General features: G+C 43.8%; 2 protein-coding genes and 1 long non-coding RNA gene across 3 annotated transcripts; 2 read left to right on the top strand and 1 right to left on the bottom strand.

Annotated features, from left to right (window-relative positions):
- Nucleotides 1–243: 243 nt before the first annotated feature.
- LOC124043644 (rRNA-processing protein UTP23 homolog) lies at nt 244–3080 on the top strand. Its single transcript, XM_046362442.1, has 3 exons — nt 244–696; nt 783–954; nt 1634–3080. Exons 1-3 carry the CDS (start codon nt 509–511, stop codon nt 2021–2023), a joined length of 750 nt encoding a protein of 249 aa, XP_046218398.1. The 5' UTR covers nt 244–508; the 3' UTR covers nt 2024–3080.
- LOC124043643 (double-strand-break repair protein rad21 homolog A-like) lies at nt 2386–18781 on the bottom strand. The gene is made up of 14 exons (XM_046362441.1): nt 18652–18781; nt 17453–17647; nt 17031–17160; nt 16635–16734; nt 15668–15774; nt 15130–15342; nt 12095–12214; nt 11844–11972; nt 11432–11655; nt 10996–11143; nt 10525–10670; nt 10140–10307; nt 4604–4687; nt 2386–4464 (listed from the first exon to the last, which is right to left on the bottom strand). Exons 2-14 carry the CDS (start codon nt 17594–17596, stop codon nt 4273–4275), a joined length of 1905 nt encoding a protein of 634 aa, XP_046218397.1. The 5' UTR covers nt 17597–17647; nt 18652–18781; the 3' UTR covers nt 2386–4272.
- Nucleotides 18782–20883: 2102 nt separating this feature from the next.
- Nucleotides 20884–21507, top strand: LOC124043142. The gene is made up of 3 exons (XR_006840278.1): nt 20884–21078; nt 21180–21203; nt 21431–21507. It is a non-coding gene; the product is annotated as an uncharacterized LOC124043142 (long non-coding RNA).
- Nucleotides 21508–24220: the final 2713 nt, after the last annotated feature.

The following is a 24220-nucleotide window of genomic DNA, read 5'->3' as shown; positions in this document are numbered from 1 at the left end:
GCGGTTCTTGGGACTGAAATATTTATCGGTGGAGGAGTTACATGGAGCCTGAGAAGGGAGATTTGAAAGAAGGAATAAGTGGGAGTTTTGTTTTTGTTAATATACTATTTTTATTTGTGTGGATTAAGTTAGTGTCCCTATATCGTATGGATTTTCTTTTTTTTAATCTTGTTTTGGTTTTCAACCCGTCCAGTTGGAGGCGACAATGCAACTTTTGGCGTCGTAAGTCCGCCATAAAACCCACAGAAGAAGAAGAAACAGAAGTCTTGATTCTGACGTTTTGTTTCCAGACGAACATATTCAGCTGTTACTCAACCAAGGAAACGTGTGTTTATATTTTCCAAGCAATTTGATTTTATTGGTTATGAATCCGTGTGTACTAGTAAACCGATACTGACGAAAATTTACAGAACATACGTAATGCAATTGCGTCCATTTGAGTGATATTTGTGTGTGATTTTTCAGGAAGTCATTTTTAGTACATTCTTGGGCTAGCGATCTAGTCACAATGACGATCAAACGACAAAAGAAAGCCAAGAAAAACATCAATTTCTACAAACATAACTTCAGTTTTAGAGAGCCCTTTCAAATTCTCATCGACGGGACGTTTTGCCAAGCGGCTCTGAAGAATAAGATTCAAATCAAAGAGCAGATGCCGAAATACCTCATGGGGGAGGTGCAACTTTGTACTACAAAGTGAGTGGTTTGGTGTTGTAGTAAATGTCACACTGTCGTGAGTTTTACCCAATGACCGTTTTGTTTTGTAACCTTATGTCCTACAGTTGTGCATTGAAGGAACTCGAATCACTGAAAGACCTCTATGGTGCCAAACTCATCCTGCAGCGGTATCAGGTTAGGAACTGCAAGCATTTCAAGAACCCCGTCTCTGCGTCAGAGTGTCTGCTCTCCATGCTGGAAGGGACCAATCCACACCACTACTTTGTTGCCACACAGGTAAGTGTTATGTCATACCTTTACTTACCTGGGTCAATCAATGGTCCTGTTTCCCTGCTCAGACCTGGCATGCATCAACCGATGGTTGCATTCCACATCATTGACTGCCAAATTGCTGTAACATGGGGTCATGTTCCTCTGCTTAGACATTGCTGATTTATGCCAGATCTTACAACACCTGGATTGATATCAGCTCCCGAGTGGCGCAGCGGTCTAAGGCACTGCATCTCAGTGCAAGAGGCGTCACTACAGTTCCTGGTTCAATTCCAGACTTATCACATCCAGTCGTGATTGGGAGTTCCATAGGGCGGAGCACAATTGGCCCAGCTTCGTCCGGGTTTGGCCAGGGTAGACCGTCATTTGTAAATAAGACATTTGTTCTTAACTGACTTGCCTAGACAAATAAAAGGTAAATAAAGTAACCATATGTTATAGCAATATGGTGCCCTTGATGACGCAACCATTGTTTGATGCATGCAATGTCTGAGCAGAGGGGAACACGACCATGTGGTTAGCTGATAGGTATTTTACCTATCTAGGCGTCGTAGGTTTTGGCATGCGTCAGCAAAGCTTGTCACCTCAGGATCAACAACCAATAGTGCCGCCCACCTAACTGCATGCATTAAGTCTATACCACATTTTTTGATTCACCTCTTCATGTCGGATGTTCAATTTCTAGGACCAAGAGCTGACAGCAGGCCTGAAGAAGATCCCAGGCGTGCCTCTTATGTATATCATCGTCAACACCATAGTGTTGGACAAGCCCAGCCAATGCTCGGTTAGCCATGTGGAGGCTGTGGCTCTGGGAGAGATGGTCACCCCAGCCCAGCAGCAGAGCATCAACAGCCTGAAGGAGGTGCAGGGGATCGGGCAGGATGGAGAACGCCGGGGCAAGAAGCGTAAGAGGAAAATCTCCAATCCCAACCCGCTCAGCTGCCTAAAGAAGAAGAAAAAACAGCCACCGACGCAGCCTCTTATGACTGAGAAGAAGAAACGGAACCGTCAAAGGAAACGCAGCAAGCCAGAGGGAGGCGAGGGTCCATCCCTCAAACCGCTCCCAAACCCTTAGTGTGGTGGGAAGAAGGCTCCCAAAGGTTGAAATTTGAACAGCTGAATGTAAATGTATACGTCTTTTTATAGATAAATTACTGTTTATATCTCTACTAAACAGATTTGCCAGATCAAAGGCATCTCATTGGAATTCAAGAGATCCAACTTCAGATGTCTGGAGAACATATTTTGAAGCACACAATGAATTCAGTCTTTGTATTGCGTTCATGATGTCATGTTTCTAAAAATGTATCCTCAAACAGTTAAATCTAGTTTTTGACCATCAGAAGGTATTGATATTCTAAGTCATTATTATAGTAAGTCCATAGCCATTATACCCAGTTTGCTGGCTCAATGAACCAGCTATGAAAAGGATCGTCATTGACATGAACCAGTATTCATTTTATTAGAAAACATACATCAGATGCTGGGGCTCAGGACTACAAGCATGGCATCAAATATCTGATTTAGAACACATTTTAGCAACAGTATCTACAAGATATAATTTGGGGTTTTATACAAAGAGGAAAATGCAAGTTTACTGGCACATAGTTTAAAAGGGGATGCACTGAAACATTACATCATATACAATTTCAGAGGGAGTCCATGGATATCAAAACAATGCATTCATTGTAAAGGATGGTCAGAACTACTTGTCCTCTGCAGCTATGAACCATGATAAGACGAGCAATAGCGTATTCAAGAATGACTGTCGCAACGAGTCTAAACACCTATGCAAGTTTCCATCCAAACCGTTTTAATTAATGAATAACAAATTAAAGTTTTCTATATAAGAGATTTCTTGACATTCAGCTGCATCAAATTTGAATTAAATGTAGTTTCCTGACACCCACTGGGCTGAGTTGTCTTGAAAGTTAGTGATGAAAATGACAATAGCTTCAAAATATGCGAAAGATGCAGCGTTTAAGTCTAATTCTGACAACCATTAACATCTGCATTAGATAGTTGAAACGAGTATTTTCATTGTCACAGTATGTGACTTAAAACAAAGGTAATTATTCAAGAAATACAATTTCAGGAGCAATTCATTGGAATAAAGTATATTTCAAAATGGAGCATGCAATAAAGAGTAGTTATTTTAAAAATCTACATGATCCTCAAATCACAGAGACATTTTAAATGTCAGACATTTGAAAATATAAAGTACAGTCAAGAGACACAAGCACTTGTAAACACAATTGAAAAACAAACCCATTGGAATGCTTGAAACTACTAAGCTACTGTTGGTCTTCAAGATAAGATTGCTGGTGTGTTTCAGAAACTTGCCCAGTACTACACGCTTCTTTTAGCTAAAGGGTTTAAAACATGAGAACCTTTTTTTTTTATGGGAGGGAAATGGAACCTCTGAATGCAACACATGATATCAAAACATAGATAACAAAAGCCAAAGACAGGAGGCATACAATAATCCCACCAATCATGACATTCAGTGACTTCATACCCCCCACCAACCGCCGCTTGTTCTTTCAATTTAAAAAAAACATCTCAAGACAAAAAAGCACATACTGAACAAAAAAATATAAACACAACATGTCAAATGTTGGTCCCATGTTTCACGAGCTGAAAGAGTTCCCAGACATATTTCTCCAATTTTGGGCACAGATTTGTTTACATCGCTGTTGGTGAGAATTTCTACCTGGCAGGCATGGCATATCAAGAAACTGATTAAACAGCATGATCATTACACATGTCCCCTGTGTGCTGGGGACAATAAAATCCCACTAAAATGTGCAGTTTTGTCACATAACACAATGTCTCAAGTTTTGAGCGAGCGTGCAATTGGCATGTTGACTGCAGGAATGTCCACCAAAGCGGTTGCCAGAGAATTCAATACACATTTTTTCTACCATAAGTTGTTTTATGCACATCGTCATTTTAGAGAATTTGGCAGTACTTCCAACCGGCCTCACAACCACAGACCAGGTGGAGCCACACCAGCCCAGGCTTCTTCACCTGCGGGTGGGGGGGGGTGTGCTGAGAAGTATTTGTGTCTATAATAAAGCCCTTTTGTGGGGAAAAGCTAATTGGCTGGACGTGGCTCCCCAGTGGGTAGGCCTATGCCCTCTCAGGCCCAGCGCCCCTGCTCAGTCGTGTGAAATCCATAGATTTTAAAATGTTGCCGGTTGTATTTATATTTTTGTTCAGCGTAGGTATAAAATAAAATAAAATATGTATATGCACAGTGTTAGAGAACTAAATAACATTCTATACAAAACAGTTTTAGAGTAAAAGCAGCCAGTGTCGAGTCTAGATTAGGTGGAAGCGGGCTCCAGGGGTGGCAATGATGTCGCTATAGTGCTCTGTTTGGTTGAGCTCCACCGCCTGCTGCTTCTTTAGAACCAGGAAGCTGTAGAACTTGGCGGCAGCCTGCTTCTTGTTGTTGTTCCTGCACAGATCCAGCAGACTAATTTGCTGGGCCCCCGTCTTGGCCATCACCCTCTGTTGAAGGGCGGGAGAGAACAGGTGCGTCACGGTTAAAGACCCGGTTCTGGTTAGAAATGTTGGGGTTGTTCACTTGGTGAGTCACAACAATTAGTACAGTTCGTAGTGCTCTTGTAGAAGCTCTCCTATGACATACCTGTAGGCCGTGGAGCATCTGCTGGGTTCTCTTGTTCCACCTCCTCTCCTCTCGGGCCTGTTCTCCGGCCTGACCTTCCTCATCCTTTCATGGAACACACATAACATTAACTCTACATAAATAATACACTTTGGCTAATGTACAAGCAATGCAAGACCGTAAGAGACATGCTTCTGCGTACTCCTAGGCCTACAGTGCCTTCAGAAAGTATTAATACACCATTACTTATTCCACATTTTTTGTTACAACCCGAATTCAACATTTATTAAAATAGATTTCTCACCCATCTACTCACAATTTTATTGAAAATTAAATACACTAAAATCGTAAATGTTGGGCGATTAGGCCTGGCTCACTGAGTTCCAATTTATCCCAAAGGTGTTCGATGGGGTTGAGGTCAGGACTCTGTGCAGGCCAGTAAAGTTCTTCCACACCGATCGACAAACCACTTCTGTATGTACCTCGCTTTGCGCACGGGGGCATTGTCGCACTGAAACAGGAAAGTGCTTTTGCTGGAACTAAGGGGCCTTATTCCTCCTCCGCCAAACTTTACAGTTGGCACTATGCATTTCAGGCAGATAGCGTTCTCTTGGCAATCGCCAAACGCAGATTCGTCATCAGGCTGCCAGATGGTGAAGCGTGATTCATCACTCCAGCGAATGTGTTTCCACTGCTCCAGAGTCCAATGGCGGCAAGCTTTACACCACTCCAGCCAACGCTTGGCATTGCGCACAGTGATCTTAGGCATGTGTGCGGCTGCTCAGCCATGGAAACCCATTTCACAACGCTCCCGATGAACAGTTATTGTGCTGATGTTGCTTCCCAAAGGTAGTTTGGAAGTCGGTATTGAGTGTTGCAACCGAGGACAGAATTTCCTATGCGCTATGCACTTCAGCACTTGGCAGTCTCGTTCTGTGAGCTTGTGTGGCCTACCACTTGGTAGCTGAGCTGTTGTTGTTCATAGACATTTCCACTTCACAATAACAACTTACAGTTGACCAGGGCAGCTCTAACAGGACAGCAATTTAACAAATCGACTTGTTGGAAAGGTGGCATCCTATGACAGAATCACGTTGAAAGTCACTCAGCTCTTCGGTACGGGCCATTCTACTGCCAATGTTCCCTATGGAGATTGTATGGCTGTGTGCTTGATTTTATACACCTGTCAGCAATGGCTGAAATAGCCAAATCCACTCATTTGAAGGGGTGTCCACATACTTTTAAATATACACTACCGGTGAAAAGTTTGGGGTCACTTAGAAATGTCCTTTTTTTGAAAGAAAATAAAAACAATTTTCCATTAAAATAACATCAAATTGATCAGGAATATAGTGTAGGCATTGTTAATGTTGTAAATGACTATTGTAGCTGGAAATGACAGATTTGTTTTATTGAATATCTACACAGGTATACAGAGGCCCATTACCAGCAACCACTCCTGTGTTCCAATGGTACGTTGTATTAGCTAATCAAAGTTTATAATTTTATTTATCTTTTTTTTCTCCCCAATTTTGTGGTATCCAATTGGTAGTTAGTCTTGTCTCATCGCTGAAACTCCCGTACGGACTCGGGAGAGGCAAAGGTTGAGAACCGTGCGTCCCCCGAAACACAACCCAACCAAGCCGCACTGCTTCTTGACACAATGCCCACTTAAGACGGAAGCCAGCCGCACCAATGTGTCAGAGGAAACACAGTATACCTGGTGACCGTGTCAGGGTGCATTGCGCCCGGCCCTCCCTAACCCGGACAACGCTGGGCCAATTGTGCACCGCCCCATGGTTCTCCCGGTCACGGTCGGCTGCCACAGAGCCTGGACTCGAATCTCTAGTGGCACAGCTAGCACTGCGATGCAGTGTCTTAGACCACTGTTCCACTCAGGAGGCCCAAGTTTATAATTTTAAAAGGCTAATTTATCATTACAAAACTCTTTTGCAATTATGTTAGTGCAGCTTAAAACTGTTGTTCTGATTAAAGAAGCAATAAAAATGGCCTTTAGACGAGTTGAGTATCAGGAACAGCATTTGTAGGTTCGATTACAGGCTCAAAATGGCCAGAAACAAATCACTTTTTTTCTGAAACTCGTCAGTCTATGCTTGTTCTGAGAAATGAAGGCTATTCCATGCGAGAAATTGCCAAGAAACTGAAGATCTCGTACAACACCGTAACTACTCCCTTCACAGAACAGCGCAAACTGGCTCTAACCAGACTAGAAAGAGGAGTGGTGTCTAGTTTGAGAAACAGACGCCTCACAAGTCCTCAACTGGCAGCTTCATTAAATAGTACCCGCAAAACACCAGTCTCGACGTCAACAGTGAAGAGGCGACTCCGGGATGCTGACCTTCTAGGCAGAGTTGCAAAGAAAAACCCATATCTCAAAGTGGCCAATAAAAAGAAAAGATTAAGACGGGCAAAAGAACACAGACACTGAACAGAGGAAGATTGGAAAAAAGTATTATGGACGACAAATCTAAGTTTGAGGTGTTCAGATCACAAAGAAGAACATTCTTGAGACAGAAAAAATGAAAATATGCTGGAGGAGTGCTTGACGCCATCTGTCAAGCATGATGGCGGCAATGTGATGGTCTGGGGTGCTTTGGTGGTGGTAAAGTGGGAGATTTGTACAGGGTAAAAGGCATCTTGAAGAAGGAAGGCCATCCTTCTGTCTATTATATTCAGCTGGTATTCTGTCTATTATAGAGTGGCCAACACAGTCACCGGATCTCATCCCTACTGAGCTGTTGTGGGAGCAGCTTGACCGTACGGTACGGTACGTAAGACGTGCCCATCAAGCCAATCTAATTTGCGGGAGGTGCTTCAGGAAGCATGGGGTGAAATCTCTTCAGATTACCTCAACAAATTGACAACTAGAATGCCAAAGGTCTGCAAGGCTGTAATGGCTGCAAATTGAGGATTCTTTGACAAAAGAAAAGTCTGAAAGACACAATTATTATTTCAATTAAAAGTCATTATTTATAACCTTGTCAACGTCTTGACTATATTTCTTATTCATTTTGCAACTCATTTCATGTATGTTTTCATGGAAAACAAGGACATTTCTAAGTGACCCCAAACTTTGAACGGTAGTGTATAAGTCTCAAAGAGCACTCCACACCTAGATTTTGCAACATTTGCAAATAATTATTTTCAAAATTCTTCAAGCTCTGTCAAATTGGTAGTTGATCATTGCTCGACAACCATTTTCAGGTTTTGCCATAGATTTTCAAGCAGATTTAAGTCAAAACTGTAACTCGGCCACTGTCTTCTTGGTAAGCAACTCCAGTGTAGATTTAGCTTTGTGTTTTGGGTTATTGTCCTGCTGAAAGGTGAGTGTCTGGTGGAAAGCAGACAACCAGGTTTTCCTCTAGCATTTTGCCTTTGCTTAGCTCCATTCTGTTTATTTTTTATCCTGAAAAACTCCCCAGTCCTTAACAATTACAAGAATACCTATAACATGATGCAGCCACCACTATGCTTGAAAATATGGAGTGTGGTACTCAGTAATGTGTTGCATTGGTTTTGCCGCAAACAACACTTTGTATTCAGCACAAAAAGTGAATTGCTTTGCCACATGTTTTGCAGTATTACTTTAGTACCTTGTTGGAAACAGGATGCACGTTTTGGAATCTTTTTTATTCTATACAGGCTTCATTCTTCTGACTGTCAATTAGGTTAGTATTGTGGAGTAACTACAATTCTGTTGATTGTCTGGCACTGCAGGATTTGAGTCCCTGGCGGCGTAGTGTTACTGATGGTAGGCTTTGTTACTTTGGTCCCAGCTCTCTGCAGGTCATTCACTAGGTCCCCCAGTGTGGTTCTGGGATTTTTGCTCACCGTTTTTGTGATCATTTTGACCCCACGGGGTGAGATCTTGCGTGGATCCCCAGATCGAGGGAGATTATCAGTGGTCTCGTATGTCTTCCATTTCCTAATAATTGCTCCCACAGTTGATTTCTTCAAACCAAGCTGCTTACCTATTGCAGATTCAGTCTTCCCAGCCTGGTGCAGGTCTACAATTTTGTTTCTGGTGTCCTTTGACAGCTCTTTGGTCTTGGCCATAGTGGAGTTTGGAGTGTGACTGTTTGAGTTGTGGACAGGTGTCTTTTATACTGATAACAAGTTCAAACATGTGCCATTAATACAGGTAAGGAGTGGAGGACAGATGAGCCTCTTAAAGAAGTTACAGGTCTGTGAGAGACAGAAATCTTGCTCGTTTGTAGGTGACCAAATACTTATTTTCCAACATAATTTGCAAATAAATTCATTAAAAATCCTACAATGTGATTTATCAGGATTTTTTTATCATTTTGTCTTTCCTAGTTGAAGTGTACCTATGATGAAAATTACAGGCCTCATCTTTTTAAGTGGGAGAACTTGCACAATTGGTGGCTTACTAAATACTTTTTTGCCCCACTGTATATATTCTTAATTTCATTCCTTTAGATTAGTGTGTATTGTTGTGAAATGGTTAGATATTACGTCATAGATATTACTGCACTGTTGTAGCTAGAAACACAAGCATTTCGCTACACCCGCAATAACATCTGCTAAACATGTGTATGTGACAAATCAAATGTGATTTAATTTGAATAGGTGCCCTTCTTTGCGAGCCTGAGTCTTTATGGTTGAGGGACCTTACAGATCATTTTATGTGTGTGGTACAGAGATAAGGCAGTTGTTTAAAAATCATGATAAACACTATTATTGCACACAGAGTGAGTCCATGCAACTTATGTGACTTGTTTAGCGAATTTTTACTCCTGAACTTATTTGCCATAACAAAGGGATTAAATACTAATTGACTCAAGACGTTACAGCTTTTACTTTAAGTAATTTGTCAAATAAATAGAAAACATAATTCCACTTTGACATTATGGGGTATTGTGTGTAGGCCAGTGATAATATTTGTAACAAATGTTTATCTACTGGCTTCCTAAGTTGCGTAGCGGTCTAAGGCACTGCATCGCCGGCTTTACTTGGCTCATCGCGCTCTAGTGCCTCCTTGTGGCGGTCCGGGCACCTGCAGGCTGACTTCAGTCGTCAGTTGAGCGATGTTTCCTTTGACACATTGGTGCAGCTGGCTTCCGGGTTGAGTGGGTAGGTGTTAAGAAGCGCAATTTGGCGGGTCTTCTGGAGGAAGCATGACTCAATCGTCACCTCTCCCAAGCCCATTGGGGAGTTGCAGCGATAAGACAAGATCGTAATTGGATATCATAAAATTGGGGAGAAAAGGGGGGTAAAAATACAAAACAATAATAATATCTATTTTAAATTCAGGCTGTAACACAACAAAATGTGGAAAACGTCAAGGGGTGTGAATACTTTCTGAAATCTGTACATATTTAGCTTCCTTTTGCAAGCTAAGACAGAATAGATCAGTGGTCACCCGCCATGGTCCAAGAGAGCCACATTGTCTTTAGGATACGCAATTCCATCAGCTGTTTAGTTCTTACTTGGAACACAAGTCTACACACCCTGTAGCTCTCCAGGACCAGGAGGGTTGGCGGTGACCTCCGGCACATATTTATCTCTATCTCACCTCCTCGTCTGAGTCGTCCTCTCCTTCCTTCTTGTCCTTTTTCTCCTCTATCAGGTCCAGCTCGGGGAACTGGCTGAGGTTGGTGCTGTCCTCAGGGGGCAGCTCCACCGTTATGTCCAATTGCTGGGACACACCTGAATGGTTGGCAGCCTGTTCCAGAGTACCCATCTGGATAGAGAGAGAATAAGAATGTTTTAGTGGGCGAGTATGGGCAAAAGGTAGAAGCAGCTCATACTTCTACTATCAAAAAGCACTAATGAGATCTTCCAGTGGATACAATATCAAACCCCAACAAGCCTTATATGCTTGACAAACTGCCTTTGAAAGTTTCGCTAGCCATAGTTAAAGAGGGCTTGAGCGAAGAGAGGAGGAAAGAGGCACTCACGGGCAAGGCTGGCTCTGTGTCCTGGGCCTTGCGTTTCTGGCCGTGCATGGAGGAGGGTGGGGGCATGACTGACTCGTCCAGGGTGGTCCTGCTGCCCTCTATGGCCGATGCCTGCAATACACTGGGCTCCTCCAGGATGGTCTGGTCTGGAGCGCATACAATTACACACAGACAGAACATTGAACTACAGTAATCAAAGAAAGGTATTGAGTACAAGTACATGAGTGTTATGGATGAGGATCAGATGAAGTGCCTATGTCAGATTGGGAGTCTGTCTGTTCCACTGGAGTTGAAGAAATTCCAATAGTACCACTTTGAGTGTCTACTACTTTAAATGCATCTACTTTGAATACCAGTCTATGTCTTAATGTGACCATGCCGAGAGTTGGCCCTCTAGCCTATAATGGCATCTACTGTAGAGGAATGCACTGTTGACATTCGGTAGTGAGTTAACTGAGTGGAGTATCTCACCGATGATGTCCCTCTGCATGACCTCCTCTCTGGGCACCTCAGGGTTCTCCAGGTCCTTCAAGAACTCATCCAGGCTGTCTGCCTCACCTCCCTTCCGCCTCTTCCTCATCTCATCTGGAACCAGGGGGGTCAGGGTGCGGGTGAACATCTACAGAAAGAGAATGAGAGGGGGAGAAAGAGAGAGAGGATAGAGTCAGTGTTAGGCTAGGTAGAAACAACAATGCACAAAACCCCTAAAAATAGTGGCTACATTATGTCCTCACAAACTGATTGTTGAGAATAGAAACATATAGAAAAGCTCTAATGAAAGAGATTTAGGAATTAACATAAACACATCTGGGGGGGAAACAGAAAAGCCATTGCCAGGTGCTGGATTGAACACAATAACAGTACACAGCCCTGTTTTGTCTAACTACCAGACCAGTTGCTGGGTTACCTTAAGAAGCCTGCTGTTCCAGAGGGGCTGTGCTGGCAGAGAGAAGAGCTTCTCCACGCCTCCCGTCTCTTTCCACATCATCAGCTTCTTGGTGGGTGGCGCAAGGTCCAGCGTGGTGACGATGTCAGAGTAGTCGCTGAGCTGGGCACGGATGGTCTTGCTATCCAGCTCCTTCAGGTTGTCCACAATCAGCTTCCTCTTCCTCTTGGCTTTGGTTTCCTTCACTGTGAGGAGTAAAGAGAAAATAACTTGTAAGTGAATAGTGACATTTTGTGGCAGCAGTGGGATACAGGGTGCTACTAAACTCCAAGACCAGAGCAGTGGTGCTCCTAAGTGAATACGTTATGGCATAGATCTATGTGATGTAGAACATACATAACTATCAGAATTTGAGAGATTGTGGGCTGCTGACCTGTGATGTCGATGGGCTCCAGGGCAAAAGCCTCCTCCTCATTGTGTACCAGTGTGGTCTGCTCTGTCTGGTCCTGCATGGCGGGCAGGGGCTCTGCTGGACCCGAGTCTGGGCTGTCTGGACCTCCCGCTATACACACAACATTTAGAAAAATATAAAAACATACAATAACTAATACAAAAGAGTTCACTTACACCATGTTGGTCGAAACATTGTTATGGGAACAGCATATGGTAAGTGTTGCAACTTACGTGAGAGGGCATCAAAGTCATCTTCGACATCGTGTTCCTGCAGCCTCAGCACGCTCTCTGTGATGGCGGGAGGGTCATCGAAAATGCCACCCCCATCCTTGTTACTTAGGAGCTTGTCAACTAGAAACAGGCATGAAAGTGGCAATGCTCAGCAGGAATTAAAGCTGTAATATGTAACTTTTTGGGCAAACTGACCGAATTCACATAGAAATTTGAGTTATAGATCTGTGATTCATTGAAAACAATTCTTTAAAAGTATTTATGTTCTAGATGTGCTATTTCTATGCTTCCTATTTTTAAGTTTCGTTTTTCGATTAAATCTGTATTGCTGAAGTTATTGCATGATTGAAATTTAAACTTAATTTTCGATTGAGCTGACATGTAGCATTTAAGGCGTCCGCATGCTTCCCATCTGAAATAGTCCGGAAGAGTTGATACATATATTCTGACTACATTTTGTGACGTTTTTGTTTGTTCTGGTCTTCGGCAAGTTTTTTTTGACTGTTCGTGCGCACACAAAAATGTCTTGAGGCAAGTCGGTAGCCGAAGTCCACAACTCTTCATCGGTCACTGGTCAACAGCAATTCAACGGCTCAGACAAGACCTAAGTGGCAGGTTCTACAGACAATCACGGACAACAAAAAGAAAATCAGCCATATCACAGACACCGACGTCTTGCTTCCAGACAAACTAAACACCTTCTTTGTCCGCTTTGAGGACCACACAGTGCCACCAAGGACTGTGGGCTCTCCTTCTCTGTGGCCGACATGAGTAAGACATGTAAACGTGTTAACCCTCGCAGGGCTGCCGGCCCAGACGGCATCCTTAGCCACGTCCTCAGAACATGCGCAGACCAGCTGGTTGGTGTGTTTAAGGACATATTCAATCTCTCCCTATCCCAGTCTGCTGTCCCCACATGCTTCAAGATGGCCACCATTGTTCCTGCACCCAAGAAGGCAAAGGTAACGGTACTAAATGACTATCGCCCCGTAGCACTCACTTCTGTCATCATGAAGTGCTTTGAGAGACTAGTCAAGGATCATATCACCTACACCCTAGACCCACTTCAATTTGTATACCGCCCCAATAGGTCCACAGGCGATGCGATCGCCATCACACTGCCTTATCCCATCTGGACAAGGGGAATAGCTATGTAAGAATGCTGTTCATTGACTACAGCTCAGCATTCAACACCATAGTACCCTCCAAGCTCGTCATCAAGCTCGAGACCCTGGGTCTCAACCCCGCCCTGTGTGATTGGGTCCTGGACATCCTGACGGGCAGCCCCTAGGTGGTGAAGGTAGGAAACAACATCTCCATTTCGTTGATCCTCAACACTGGGGCCCCATAAGGGTGCATGCTCAGCCCCTACCTGTACTCCCTGTTCATCCATGACTGCGTGGCCATGCACGCCTCCAACTTGATCAAGGTTGCAGACAACATAACATTAGTAGGCTTGATCACCAACAACGACGAGACAGCGTACAGGAAGGAGGTGAGGGCCCTGGGAGTGTGGTGTCAGGATAACAACCTCTCATCAGCAAAGGGAGCACTCCCCTATCCACATCGAAGGGACAACAGTGGAGAAGGTGTAAAGTTAAGTTCCTTGGCGTACACATCACAGACAAACTGAAATGGTCCACCCACACAGACAGTGTGGTGAAGAAGGCGCAACAGCAGCACCTCAACCTCAGGAGGCTGAAGAAATTTGCCTTGTCACCGAAAACCCTCACAAACTTTTACAGATGCACAATGGAGCATCCTGTCGGGTTGTATCACCGCCTGGTATAGCAACTGCACCACCCACAACCGCAAGGCTCTCCAGAGGGTGGTGCGGTCTGCACAATGCATCACCGGGGGCAAACTACCTGCCCGCCAGGACACCTACAGCTCCCGATGTCACAGGAAGTCTAAAAAGATCATCATGGACAACAACCACCCGAGCCACTGCCTGTTCACCCCGCTACCATCCAGAAGGCGAGGTCAGTACAGGTGCATCAAAGCTGGGACTGAGAGACAGCTTCTATCTCAAGACCATCAGACTGTTAAACAGCCATCACCAGCACAGAGAGGCTGCTGCCTACATACAGACTTGAAATCATTGGCCACTAACAAAGGGATCAGTAGTCATTGTATTAATGATGTTTACATGTCTTGCATTACTCATCCCTTATGTATATACTGTATTTTATACCTATTGCATCTCGCCTATGCCGCTCTGATGGTATTCCATCCTTTTATTTAGATTTGTGTGTTATTAGGTAGTTGTTGTGGAATTGTTAGATTACTTGTTAGATATTGCTGCACTGTCGGAACTAGAAGCAAGCATTTCGCAACACTCGCAATAACATCTGCTAACCATGTGTATATGGCCAGTAAAATTTGATTTGAACAGATGGGACTCTTCAATTAAGTGTCTGTTGTAATTCAACGAGAGACTAATCATTTTCATGCACCGTTTTTCACTTGAGAAATACTGCATCTTAGTTAGATGTGAAATTGTGCGACTAAGATCCTCTGCAAAAAAAGTATAAATTAATGACAGATTTCTCAAGTTATCTTAGATTAGATCTGGCTACGGCGTCTCAAGATGAACGAACAGTACTATTGGCACTAAGGTCTATTAAGGGAGTCAAGCACACTCGTTCAGTTCATCTAGCTGAGTTCAGCTAGGCGCCAGTCGAACTGAATCATACAGAAGGCTTTACCATGAATGCAGTCTCTGACGACACAGGAACATTGTCTTTAAATTTCTATGGCGCTGTATGTAGCGCAGCTCTTCAGCACTACAAATTGAATCAAGCCACAGGATTTTTACACCAGATACAACCATTATGTAAACAATCAATTGGCCACATTAGTCATGGAAGAGGCAAGGGCTATGTCCCATTTACATCTCCTTCCTCCCACACCTGTGCACACTTCAGGAGGAAGGAGTGAATAGGAAGGAATATTATTGAAACGCACCCAAGGAGACAAGGAAAGAAAGAATTTGGTCATAGCCCCAACCCAGGTTATCCTTCCTTCCTTCTTACCCAGCATGCCTCCTTCGCTGTCAGCCATGGGGATCTCTCCGAAGTCATCTTTGTACTGGTCGTCATACTCCAGGTGGTTGGACTTGTCTGTGATCTGGGCCTCAGTGGTCTCTGGGTCTAGGAGCAGGTTGGAGGCTGATGCACCATGGATGATGTCCACCTCGAAGGCACTCTCTTCCCGCATCATCTCCCGGTCATCCATCCCAAAGTCAGCTGGAGGGGAGAAAACACTGAATATGTTAGAATGAGTTTTCGGAATGTGTATGTACAGCAGTAATGAGTGGCGGGCTTTGTCACACTGGGAAGGGAGCTTGGAATAGGCTGGAGTATGGGTGCATTTCAATAATCTGCCTGGATATGAAACTATGGTGAAAACATGGAGACCACTACCAAGCATTTGCTATCACCTATCCATATCAGTGCAGATGAGGTGAGGGTGATGAAAAAGGAAGAAACTACAGACTATTGAGATGCAGTCATGGTTTAGTTTGAGGAGTGAGATGGTGAAAGGATTGGACTGGGAGGCCTGGCTACACACCGAAGTCAATCTCCTGCAGCAGGTTCAGGTTGCCCACCTCCTCCCTCATGGTGATCTCTTCCACTCGACTCTGGTTCAATGTGAACTGCTTGGTTACGTCGATGTCACTGCAAATACAACATAAATCACTACCACTGAGCAAAGAAACACCTAGTGCGGAGGGTACAAGCAAACTGTTACCAGTAAGAGCATACAGGACTCCTGCAGGAGACTGAAAAGATTTGGCATGGGTCCTCAGATCCTCAAAAAGTTCTACAGCTGCACCATCGAAATCATCCTGACTGGTTGCATCACTGCCTGGTTTGGCATTTCCTCTATATCCGACTGCAAGGTGCTACAGAGGGTAGCGTGTACAGCCCAGTACAACACTGGGGCCAAGCTTCCTGCCATCCAGGGACCTCTTTACCAGGTGGTGTCAGAGGAAGGCCCTTGGCATACTGTTCTTTCTGCTACCACACGGCAAGCGGTACCGGAGTGCCAAGTCTGGGCCCAAAAGGCTCCTTAACAGCTTTTACCCCCAAGTCATAAGACTGCTGAACAATTAATCAAATGGCCACCCGGACTATATGTATTGACCCCCTTTTTTTTACGCTGCTGCTACTCTGTTTATTATGTATGCATAGTCACTTTACCCCTACCTACATATGACCTCAATTACCTTGACTAACCTGTACCCCCACACATTGACTCAGTACCGGTATCCCCTGTATATAGCCTTGTTATTGTGTTACTTTTTAAACTTTAGTTTATTTCACAAATATTTTATCACTCTGCACTGTTCGCTAAGGGCTTTTAAGTATGCATTTCACGCTAAGGTCTACTACAGCTTTTGTATTCGGCTCATGTGACAAATCAAATTTGATGCGAACATATACATCAATGGAGACACAACACTCATCAGAGCTTCATGGCAAATCTCAAAAAACATATTTCAACTTGTTGGGCTCTGATGACATGCAGGACTCACTCTAGGTCTGGTAGTGGCTGGTCGAAGTCGTGGAACTCTTCTGGCATGGTGATGGCGTTGTAGGCAGCTTCTCTGTTCTCCTCTGGCAGATCCACCACACCTGAGAGGACAGGGATGGAGGCAGGGGTCAGGCCAGCTCAAACCCACATAGTACACAGCCATAACATCTACCAACAATGTTAGTACTGTCTAGCAGCCCAGTGTGCCACTCACAAGTTTCATATTGGGACTCTTTTCAGGAGCCCCAATTACAGTTCATTCAACAATATATGCCAACTAACAGAAAAATTCAGATTTAAAGTAGATGGCTGTTGAGCCAAACTGTAACTCAGAGTCTTGAATGTAAATCAACAAAGAAGATGTTGGACCAGTCCAGCCGCCTAGCCAATATATTACCTGGTCTGAAGGCCATCTTGATCTTGATGAAAGCCTCGTTACAGTCAGCCAACAAGTACTTGGCTTTCCTGTTGTAGATCCTCACCACCCCCAGGAGCAGATGACCTGATGTACGCAGGGCCATTTTCACCTGGATAAATAAATAATAAGAAAGAATGTAATAGAATGTAATTGAATCTAACACAGTTCAGAAATACATTTACCCCCTATGGCAAGATAATTCACTTCAAATCTCTCGTACGCTCATCTACCAAGCCCTGACCCACAGCAAGTGAGTTGAAAATTTACACACTTCTACCGGTTCACGCAACACTAGTCTGTCAAAGTACCCTTAGAGCAGCATTAACCTAGTGGCGACTAGATAGCGCAGCACATGACAGAAACACATAATAGAAGTGCTGTATGGATAATAGCTTGTTTACCTTGGGGCAGATGATGCTCTCCACACTGCTCTCCAGGTTGCATTCAAACACATGAGCCTTGGTGAGCTTCTTATCCCAGTGGGCCGCTAGCCAGATCTTGGCCAGCGGCCCACGCTTGCTGAGTACAAAGTGGGCGTAAAACATTGACCCAGCACCTTCTCACCCAAAGGGGGAGGAGGGGACGGGGACCGCCGACTTGCAGGGACAAAGGTTAGAGACTGCTGTTAGAAAAAACTTCCAGTCACAAGAGGTAATACACTTTGATGGTCATATTGAATAAGGAAATTGGACTTTCAGAAATACATTTTATATTGCCATGCATTAACCGTCATTTCTAGACTACACTTCATTACTCAATATCTGTCAAAGTAACATTTGAGTGCGTCATCAGTCCGACACTCTCACGCTATGTTGCATGACGAAAGTGCGTTGTGGATGAATGTTAATTAAATGAATGAACAACAATGATTGAATACTCAGAAATTAAATTAAGTAATGAAATAACTAACTAAAAATTGCGCAATTTTGTGATTTGTTTACCTGACCGAATAATTTACGGCTACATCTGTCAAACTAACTAGCTTCAAGTAGCGACTGAGGCCCAATCTGGTAATTGTCCTGATTTTTTGGTACCCTCCATGGAGGTGGAGGATTTGTGTTGGTCTTGGACCGACATAGTTCGTTTTGTAAATTTAACAACATATGATACTTATTAAACACATCGAATATTTATTAACAATGCACAACTAGCTCCGTCATAAAAAAAGTATGAATACAACTAAGTGAGTTAAGAAACCAATAAATAGTTTAGATTGTAAAAAAATGCAAAATAATAACGGGGCCTCGACGCGAGTCAAACAACAGCCCCGATAGCCATCTTTGGGGGTTTTGCAGGAGACGTGAGCGCCTGTGATACACATTTGTACGTTTTGGTACAATATTGCGTTCCAGAAAAATAAACAAATGTGAAGCTAGCTAAATACCCACAGTACCACAGGTAAATAGCTAGTATACTAGGCTAGCTAATGTTACCGAGCAGTGTGTGCGACGTAATCAACAACCCCGTGTCATTTCCAAAACAGAGCGCGTATTCTGATAAGATGTTTGGTTTGTGTATACCATTTTTTTTATATCTAACATGCAAAACATTTGCTTTATTCCAGTAGTTGAACGTATATTTAAAATGTAAATCAACTCACCAATTACGCTCTAATTTTTCGGGGCGGCCGTACTGTAGTTTACTTTTTCCACCCCTCCCCTTCCTCCTCCCACTGAAAACAAACAAGATGGCAGCAACCATTTTTGGTCTCTTGCACGGAGAAGTCCCTGACTGCAGTGTGCAGTTCTGGGCCGGGCTCAATGTGGGCGGAGTCAAACGTAGGGGCCGGGTTCAATGTGGGCGGAGTCATTCTTCGGGGCCGGGCTCGATGTGGGCGGAGTCAAACGCGTTTAACCAAAACCTTTCCTAGTCTCCTTCAAGGTCACCCAAGTTCTTAATCGAACCTGACCTACATGGATAAAAATATAAACCATGGAAGTAAGTGAGACTGTCATTATGCATAATGTACTTTGTAATATTCATGTTATACCAGTACAGTGGTACATTTTCATATGACCAACTACCGCACTGATGTTAGCATGGGTTAATTAGCGCCCATTTGCACGTGAGGGAATCTGCTCTCAATGAGGGAATCTTATTTGGACAAATTTGCCTACTTGAGCAGTAAGCCTAGGTTTGTAGTCATGCAATCAATTTGTGTTCAATGTATGCCTTGTTGTGTTTGACTGGCTCTAAATGTGTATTGTTGATGCCATTCCCTTAGTTACACATAGCGAGTCTACACAGCCTACACATAGTATATACAATAATGAAATCATTATTATTTACGATTATCATTATTGTTGTTATCATACCTATCAAACTTAACAACCTACTCTTTAAAAATCAAATCAAATCAAATCAAATTTTATTTGTCACATACACATGGTTAGCAGATGTTAATGCGAGTGTAGCGAAATGCTTGTGCTTCTAGTTCCGACAATGCAGTGATAACCAACAAGTAATCTAACTAACAATTCCAAAACTACTGTCTTATACACAGTGTAAGGGGATAAGGAACATGTACATAAGGATATATGAATGAGTGATGGTACAGAGCAGCATACAGTAGATGGTATCGAGTACAGTATATACATATGAGATGAGTGTGTAGACAAAGTAAACAAAGTGGCATAGTTAAAGTGGCTAGTGATACATGTGTTACATAAGGATGCAGTCGATGTTGTAGAGTACAGTATATACATATGCATATGAGATGAATAATGTAGGGTAAGTAACATTATATAAGGTAGCATTGTTTAAAGTGGCTAGTGATATATTTACATCATTTCCCATCAATTCCCATTATTAAAATGGCTGGAGTTGGGTCAGTGTCAATGACAGTGTGTTGGCAGCAGCCACTCAATGTTAGTGGTGGCTATTTAACAGTCTGATGGCCTTGAGATAGAAGCTGTTTTTCAGTCTCTCGGTCCCAGTTTTGATGCACCTGTACTGACCTCGCCTTCTGGATGATAGCGGGGTGAACAGGCAGTGGTTCGGGTGGTTGATGTCCTTGATGATCTTTATGGCCTTCCTGTAACAACGGGTGGTGTAGGTGTCCTGGAGGGCAGGTAGTTTGCCCCCGGTGATGCGTTGTGCAGTCCTCACTACCCTCTGGAGAGCCTTACGGTTGAGGGCGGAGCAGTTGCCGTACCAGGCGGTGATACAGCCCCCCAGGATGCTCTAGATTGTGCATCTGTAGAAGTTTGTGAGTGCTTTTGGTGACAAGCCGAATTTCTTCAGCCTCCTGAGGTTGAATAGGCGCTGCTGCGCCTTCTTCACGACACTGTCAGTGTGAGTGGACCAATTCAGTTTGTCTGTGATGTGTATGCCGAGGAACTTAAAACTAGCTACCCTCCACTACTGTTCCATCGATGTGGATAGGGGGGTGTTCCCTCTGCTGTTTCCTGAAGTCCACAATCATCTCCTTAGTTTTGTTGACGTTGAGTGTGAGGTTATTTTCCTGACACCACACTCCAAGGGCCCTCACCTCCTCCCTGTAGGCCGTCTCGTCGTTGTTGTACATTGCAATGGAAGCACAGTGTGATTTCACTGAGGTATGTATAAATTATGAAATATTCATCACTAGTGCATACAATGTTTTTGGGATACCCATCCGATTGTGATTTTCTTTTTCAAAGGAAAACATGCAGCAAATTAGGCCATGGTGGCGCCTAGTTCTCCTGCAGAACTTTCCCATGCCGTAAGTTTTGAACATCATAAAAACGTTTCATTTGCATCCTTAAAATCACTTGTTTCACTGTGGCCAGACTGACCTGAATATATTTTCATATTGAATGTTTGTCATTCACTCACTAATGTCTGAAGAAGAGAGGTTGAAAGATCGAAAAAGGCGGCAAAAACAAAACGCACTACAGGTCGAAGTCGTATGATGAGTGGTATAGTCTTAAACCAATGTTTAAAGACAAACCCCCCGCCCCCAATATATTTTAGGATGATGTAGAAGATGCCCCCCCCCCTGAGAAGTCACAGCATGTCACTTCAGCATCCAGCTCTGCAGGATCAGGTACTGTATATGGTATTAGCTAAAGTAAGGTGCATTCTTGTATACACATCCCTAGAGGTTCCTTTACATTACTTAATGACCACAATCTGTTTTCTTTCTAGGTGATACTGAAAACAAAATGCATGGTGAGCTGTGAACTGGTTATGTAGTCTACTGTGTGTAATGCTGAAGGCTTGATGCATGGCAAGACATAATAGTTGTGATGACTTGAGTAGTTATAGATATCACTGAAAACCCCTTTTAGTAATAGTGGCTTTTGTTTGCATGGTGGTATTGTGAAAGTAGGTTGTAATTTGACTTGATCAACCAATTAGGCACTACTCTTAATATTCATTCTTCCTTTTTCTTCAAGGGACACCTTAGAGGCAAGGAAGAATTTGGTGCATTCACCTTATGACATCCAGTGGAACAGTCACTTTACAATAGTGCATCTAAATCTTAAAGGGGGGGGGGAGAGGGATTACTTATCCTATCCTAGGTATTCCTTAAAGAGGTGGGGTTTCAGGTGTCTCCGGAAGGTGGTGATTGACTCCGCTGTCCTGGCGTCGTGAGGGAGTTTGTTCCACCATTGGGGGGCCAGAGCAGCGAACAGTTTTGACTGGGCTGAGCGGGAGCTGTACTTCCTCAGTGGTGGGGAGGCGAGTAGGCCAGAGGTGGATGAACGCAGTGCCCTTGTTTGGGTGTAGGGCCTGATCAGAGCCTGGAGGTACTGAGGTGCCGTTCCCCTCACAGCTCCGTAGGCAAGCACCATGGTCTTGTAGCGGATGCGAGCTTCAACTGGAAGCCAGTGGAGAGAACGGAGGAGCGGGGTGACGTGAGAGAACTTGGGAAGGTTGAACACCAGACGGGCTGCGGCGTTCTGGATGAGTTGAAGGGGTTTAATGGCACAGGCAGGGAGCCCAGCCAACAGCGAGTTGCAGTAATCCAGACGGGAGATGACAAGTGCCTGGATTAGGACCTGCGCCGCTTCCTGTGTGAGGCAGGGTCGTACTCTGCGGATGTTGTAGAGCATGAACCTACAGGAACGGGCCACCGCCTTGATGTTGGTTGAGAACGACAGGGTGTTGTCCAGGATCACGCCAAGGTTCTTGGCGCTCTGGGAGGAGGACACAATGGAGTTGTCAACCGTGATGGCGAGATCATGGAACGGGCAGTCCTTCCCCGGGAGGAAGAGCAGCTCCGTCTTGCCGAGGTTCAGCTTGAGGTGGTGATCCGTCATCCACACTGATATGTCTGCCAGACATGCAGAGACGCCACCTGGTCATCAGAAGGGGGAAAGGAGAAGATTAATTGTGTGTCGTCTGCATAGCAATGATAAGAGAGACCATGTGAGGTTATGACAGAGCCAAGTGACTTGGTGTATAGCGAGAATAGGAGAGGGCCAAGAACAGAGCCCTGGGGGACACCAGTGGTGAGAGCGCGTGGTGAGGAGACAGATTCTCGCCACGCCACCTGGTAGGAGCGACCTGTCAGGTAGGATGCAATCCAAGCGTGGGCCGCGCCGGAGATGCCCAACTCCGAGAGGGTGGAGAGGAGGATCTGATGGTTCACAGTATCGAAGGCAGCCGATAGATCTAGAAGGATGAGAGCAGAGGAGAGAGAGTTAGCTTTAGCAGTGCGGAGCGCCTCCGTGATACAGAGGAGAGCAGTCTCAGTTGAATGACTAGTCTTGAAACCTGACTGATTTGGCTAAAGACAAGGATTAAAAATTATTTGCCAGTAGATTGTCAAATTGATTCAGTCAAAATGACTGCTTGCTAAGTTTTTGAAAGTAAGATGTTGACATGATCAGTCCAATCAAAGCTACAGTACATATAACGTGATTTGACATAATTTAATCTGTGGCCAATGACCTTGAGCCTTCTTGGAAGGGCACTACTAATGTAATTCAATTACAGGAGCCTAAGGGCTTGAATTTTCGATGTCTACCCTTACTACTTGACCGTGACATAGTGTCCCCATGAGTGACAGAACACAGCCAATCATGGTGCAACACTCTTATATTCTGCTCTCTTTCCCCACCACAGAAAGCACTGAGCTAGGCTGAAACACCTGCATTTTGGTGCTGCCTTACACAAGAAAACAAAAAAAGAGACCATGTTTGTCTGCGGCTTTATTAACTCCACGATATATATATTTTACATTGTTTGCAAACTGGTATGTGACTCATTAATGCCAAAATAACATGCAAAACAGGCAAGCCCCCCCCCTTATTTATTTTAGAGTTTTTGCTAAAAATGCGGGGCTCAATACCCTGAATGACAGGTTGCCACTGCTTTTGATAAATGCAGAAAATTGGCAATCAAAATACGTTCTATCACAGTGATCATGTTATTTTTGCAAATACTTTTGGATTCTGAATTCAGTAGGCTTAATTAATGGTAGGCTTAATTAATGGTAGCTTCATGTGGCTAGTAGGCCTATATGTAGCAATAAGAACATTACCTTCTCACCACTGGGAAACTGTCATTTTCTTATTAAATTTGTTTATATGTTGGCACAATTACTGTAGTTACCTGTGGTACGGAGCTCAAGTTTAGCCCACCGGAGTATTTCATATCTATTGCTTCTGATATTATGTTGCTCAGAGTGTTGTCTATTTGCAATTATATGTGACATTTGAATCATCCGTTATTGATACTCTTCTTTATATTCCTTGTTAATATGCATCGACTCCCTATTCGCCAGTCTCTACTCAACTATCTGCTTGCGCCTGTTACGCGCAGCTGGTGTGTCTTAAATTGGTCTTCTTAATTTGTTTGTACAGCGTTGGTGAAGGCATAAGGCCAAAATGTGTGCTCCATTCCTTTATATATATATATATATATATATATGTGTGTGTGTGTGTGTGTGTGTGTGTGTGTGTGTGTGTGTGTGTGTGTGTGTGTGTGTGTGTGTGTGCACAAATTTGTTTGCATCCCTGTTGGTGAGTATTTCTCCTTTGCCAAAATAATTCATCCACCTGACAAGTGTGACATCAAGAAGCTGATTAAGCACCATTATCATTACATAGATGCATCTTGTGCTGGGGACAATAAAAGGTTACTCTAAAATGTGCAGTTTTGTCACAACACAATGCCACAAGTTTTGAGGGAGTGTGCAATTGGCATGCTGACAGCATAAATTGACACCAGAGCTGTTG

The sequence above is a fragment of the Oncorhynchus gorbuscha genome, linkage group LG09 (assembly GCF_021184085.1).
Source record: "Oncorhynchus gorbuscha isolate QuinsamMale2020 ecotype Even-year linkage group LG09, OgorEven_v1.0, whole genome shotgun sequence".
NCBI lineage: Eukaryota > Metazoa > Chordata > Actinopteri > Salmoniformes > Salmonidae > Oncorhynchus > Oncorhynchus gorbuscha.
Note: the sequence above shows the minus strand (reverse complement) of the source record. Positions and strands in the feature narration are given on the sequence as shown.

Coding starts and splice junctions, on each gene's coding strand:
- LOC124043644 (XM_046362442.1), top strand. CDS start 509: ATGACGATCAAACGACAAAAGAAAGCCAAGAAAAACATCAATTTCTAC. Junction 697..782: donor GTGCAACTTTGTACTACAAA/GTGAGTGGTTTG, acceptor TATGTCCTACAG/TTGTGCATTGAAGGAACTCG. Junction 955..1,633: donor ACTACTTTGTTGCCACACAG/GTAAGTGTTATG, acceptor TTCAATTTCTAG/GACCAAGAGCTGACAGCAGG.
- LOC124043643 (XM_046362441.1), bottom strand. CDS start 17,596: ATGTTTTACGCCCACTTTGTACTCAGCAAGCGTGGGCCGCTGGCCAAG. Junction 11,973..12,094: donor TGACTTTGATGCCCTCTCAC/GTAAGTTGCAAC, acceptor TTGTGTGTATAG/CGGGAGGTCCAGACAGCCCA. Junction 11,144..11,431: donor GGAACAGCAGGCTTCTTAAG/GTAACCCAGCAA, acceptor CTCTTTCTGTAG/ATGTTCACCCGCACCCTGAC.